Source organism: Apaloderma vittatum, unplaced genomic scaffold, assembly GCF_000703405.1.
Source record: "Apaloderma vittatum isolate BGI_N311 unplaced genomic scaffold, ASM70340v1 scaffold21268, whole genome shotgun sequence".
In the NCBI taxonomy this organism is placed as follows: Eukaryota; Metazoa; Chordata; class Aves; order Trogoniformes; family Trogonidae; genus Apaloderma; species Apaloderma vittatum.
In genome coordinates, this window is record NW_009729335.1 from 32,622 (window position 1) to 37,011 (window position 4,390).

Here is a 4,390-nt window from a genome sequence, read left to right on the forward strand (position 1 = left end):
AAATGCCAAATTAACAAAAGCATCCGAGGGTGGAAACATGAGGGTCAGGAGGGTGTGTGTTGAGAGTGACATCAACTGAGACAATAAAAGGGCTTCTAAGTTACTTAGAAGCTCTATTTTAAAGTTACATTTAAGGGGTCCACTAAACCAATTCAGTAGTCTTTAAATATACTTGACATCAAGAGACAGTCATCTGCCGACATAGCCAAACCAGAAATCTGTTTAAGATACTATCTGGTAAGTACAGGCTATTTTATTTCTAAGTTCTTTAGAAGACTTATTTAGAAAATTGTATTGTTTATTCTTTATTTATTTTACATTAGCTTCTTTTCAGACTATCTTAAAAATAAAGTTAATATTAGTAAGACCAAACTGTTTTATTATCTCAATCAAATTTGTGAAAAGAAAAAATCTAAGACAGTGAGTTAGAAATGTCCTGAAGTGAATCCAGCTTCTAAATTCATAGTATTGCGTTAGCTGGATTGCTAGGACCACATTCATACTATCATGTAAGATACCATGTGATAAATGCTTTGCTGACCTAGAGTAAAGCTGCAGAAAATATTGCAGAAATGGCATTGTGGAGTTTTATGTTTCTTAATTTTCTGTTACTCTGTATCAAATTTCTTAAGCTAACCCCAAAAGACACCTTTTTTGGCTGCCAATACTAAAAATCCAAACTGGAAAGGGGTATTTGGACCATGTCAATTCTGCCTGTCGTAGCATCATCAGCAATAATAATTTCAAATATATCCCGTTTTTGCAATTTTGCTCATGAGGTACAAAGCAGAGTGGAACTCATACTGGTGTCGCGGGATTATCACTGAAAATATCAGGGGATCAGTTCTAATTTCTCTTATGTAATTGAATGGGGAATGATGTAACTCAATAGTTAAGCCTCTATGCAAAATTGTCAAGAAAAGTCTCAGCCTCTTCATTCTAAAGATATGCATATGAAACACAAAAGAACTAAAGTTTTCACTTGAATAGCTATAGACAAGTATTTCAACATACTTGGAGCATTATTTAATTATAACAGTAGTGGCAGTACTGGCAGAACATGGTGCTTTTCACCCAGTCATCCAAGAGATGGGTACCTATATGATGATGATGATGCAGGGCAACTAAGGCTGAACAAAGTTCTTAGACCTGCCTACAAAGAGTAAGCTGCCGACAAAATCAGTATTAGAACCAAATATTTCATTTTCATTCTTTGCTCTAACACATTTCATATGCAAAAAAAATATTGTTCAAAACCAATTCTCTGATACCTTTCTTCAGCTGTTTTTCTGAACTACACTTCTTTGGAATTAAGAGAAATTACCTGAAGTACAGATTTATACATGTATTCATTTCTATCTTTGTAGGCAAAATGACTTCTATAAAAAATCTGGCCAGAACTGCAATGGTTTTATATGCCATATGCTTTTTTACAAGCTGTGATGGAAGACCATTGACGTAAGTACATTATTGCAAAGCTTGGAACATGACTTTATTTCTTCTTGAGAACACGGCTGGTTTGTCTGTATGCAAGTTTACGTGTATGCAAGTCTTTCTGTCCCTGCTTTTGAACCCTCTCGCCAGAGTGGCCAAATTCTGTCCTCTAGATACAGCTGTAGAGATCTCAGATACTCTGAGTTCTTACACATTTTTTGAAAACAAGCAGCTGAGTAGAGGGAGAAAAACCATATGAATGAGCTCTTAGGAATATCACTGGGTAAGCTACATTTCTTAGTAGACGCTTGGAGGGGTCTACTCAAAAGAGCATCCGGCTGGAATTTGCACTTAAACACTAACATCAGTCAGCACTGAGACACAAATCCACAGGAAATCATGCTTCCTTAGCTCTAGTGTTCATGGAAAACTAGCATCAAATAAATGCCATAGTTTCACTAATCAATTATCTATTATTGTATGGCCCTGAATTCATCTACAACAGCTAAAACAATTGATAAATATGTAGTCAAGCAATATTGTCACAATGGGACTTTCCTTTTCTGATGCCTTCTCGCTAATATATCCATTACCAATGACAAATCACCACCCACCCTCCTTCTCTTCTCCAGATGTCTATCCCTTACAACTTAGAAAGGTAGGTCCCACAGCTTTGTCTTGTGAAACCTCACAAAGGTTCCCAAACCTGGATTTTGGAGTTAAAATCCAGAATTCAAGAAGGGCCACTACGAGTCTCTTTCTTTTCTTTTCTTTCCTTTCCTTTCATGCAGGAAAAGGTCAGTGAGTGAGATGCAATTGATGCATAATCTTGGAGAGCATCGACACACCGTGGAGAGACAGGACTGGCTTCAGATGAAACTGCAGGATGTGCACAGTGCGTTCGAGGATGCTCGGACCCAGAGGCCTCGAAACAAGGATGATGTTGTCCTAGGCGAGACAAGAAGTCGGAGGCTGCTCCCTGAGCATTTGCGGGCAGCAATGCAGAAGAAATCTATTGATCTGGACAAAGCTTACATGGATGTGCTCTTTAAAACAAAGCCATAATGAAAAAAGCCAAAGCATTATATCTGTCCAAGTAAGCACATGTCTGCATATCACTGATCAAGTAGGGCATTTGATTATTATTTATTCAAACTGCAGTACGGATTAAAGGCTTCATTCAAGATTGTAGCCCCATTCAGTTAGACATTTCACAACCAAATACTGAAATGTATTTAAAGCCCACCCACGACCATTGCTGCTAACTTCTGGGTATCTTTTAAATGGCTAATGTGTCTTTTAAATTTCCAGCATAAAAAGTAAAAGAAATCCAAAACAGTACGAAAGTTGAAAAATCATTTAAGAGCAGTTCCACTACACTTACACAGACAGCATTTGTATGCAATCCCAAGGCCTACTTATATGTTAACCAATAATGAATAAGCGCAGTAGAACCCGTCTCCAGAATAGGGCACTTTTGCCTAGGGTTATATTCTGTTTGACTTTGTACTAATGAAAATATGTAAACTTAAATCCGCATTTATTTTCAGAAGAAGGCCTAAAATCAGAAGAACATTATTTACATAGCAAAAGCTACATGGTAATAATTGAGGATTAAAGAGTGAAAAAAGAAATTAAAGTCGGAAGGCAAAGCTTAAGATTAAAGTTCAATGGGATAAAATTAATTCTGTACGAAATCGAACCTATTATTAACTGCAGAAGCAGTGGGAGTAGAGATGCAAGCACATATCTAAGCATGGCCCTATCTACAGAACTGGGAAATTATTCTACACCAGACAATTACAACCGAAACTAATCTTGCAATATATATTTGTCTGCCCCTCAGTTTCTCTGTAAACTCTCTCTGGATTTCTGTATGTTGTGTTAGGCCTCACACATACTTTTTGTTTGTGAGACCAGTGGCTCTCATAAGTAAAATTACTAATTTTCATATGCAATTTTTAGCAGAATTGGGATCTCAATTTGCCAAATACCCCAAATGAGAGTCATTAATATGCAGAAATCAATCTGGGAGAGGAACCTTTAGCTGTAATACATTTAAACTCTAAGCAGCCCTCAAAAATAATTGGTCATAAATATGGATGGGAAATATAAATTATTATAAAAATTTTAAAAAGCAGCAAATACAAAGTTATTTAGAATGGTGTATGCACATATGTAATTAAGATCCTCAACAATTTCTGGCTAATAAGAACATTTTCTCCATAGGAATAATGGTGGCTGCCTCCAAATTTGTCCTTGCCACAGCTCAAACCTAGATGAATTGCTGCTCTAAGCCAAAGCGTCTGTATGTACGTTCCCATATTGCTTATTTGCTTGTTTGATGTCTAGCACACCTTGGGGAACCTAGCAGAAAACTCACAAATCATTACAAATAAAAATGCAGTCTGCTGGAGGCTAGAAAGGTACTTGTAACTAGTGAACTGTAGTTCATAATCTTGGCTGTACTTTTAGTAATGTAAAGGCTCTGATGCTGCAAGCAGATGGTACGTCTGTGCACATTGGTGCACCCTCCCCAAAGGCAAGGGTTCCATGCCACATGTCTGTTTGTAGAATCGAGGCCTTAAAGTGCACTTTCTATTTATTCTTTTATCAGACATCTGTGCTAAATTAAAGAAATAAAATAGCATTTTTGTACCTATGTCTCACTTCTGTATTACCAAATAAAGTGGACCAAAAGCTCTTGGACATTATTTGAAAGCATAATAACTGACCGACCTGTAGCTATTCTGATATAATTTAGCATTTGGTGCAAGATTATTAAGCCATTTTATTTTATTATGACAATATAAATACAAACATTTTTATTTCTCCTTTCATCTTTCCAGCACACAAAATCATATAGATGGTCAATCAAAAGGTGTTCACTTAGCACAAACCTATTTCTGTCCCCTCACAATAATGACACACAAGCAGAAACTATATAATCTTCAAG

General features: G+C 36.6%; 1 protein-coding gene across 1 annotated transcript; it reads left to right on the plus strand.

Annotated features, from left to right (window-relative positions):
* Positions 1-1,372: 1,372 nt before the first annotated feature.
* PTH (parathyroid hormone) lies at positions 1,373-2,499 on the plus strand. The gene is made up of 2 exons (XM_009874406.1): positions 1,373-1,458; positions 2,226-2,499. Exons 1-2 carry the CDS (start codon positions 1,373-1,375, stop codon positions 2,497-2,499), a joined length of 360 nt encoding a protein of 119 aa, XP_009872708.1.
* Positions 2,500-4,390: the final 1,891 nt, after the last annotated feature.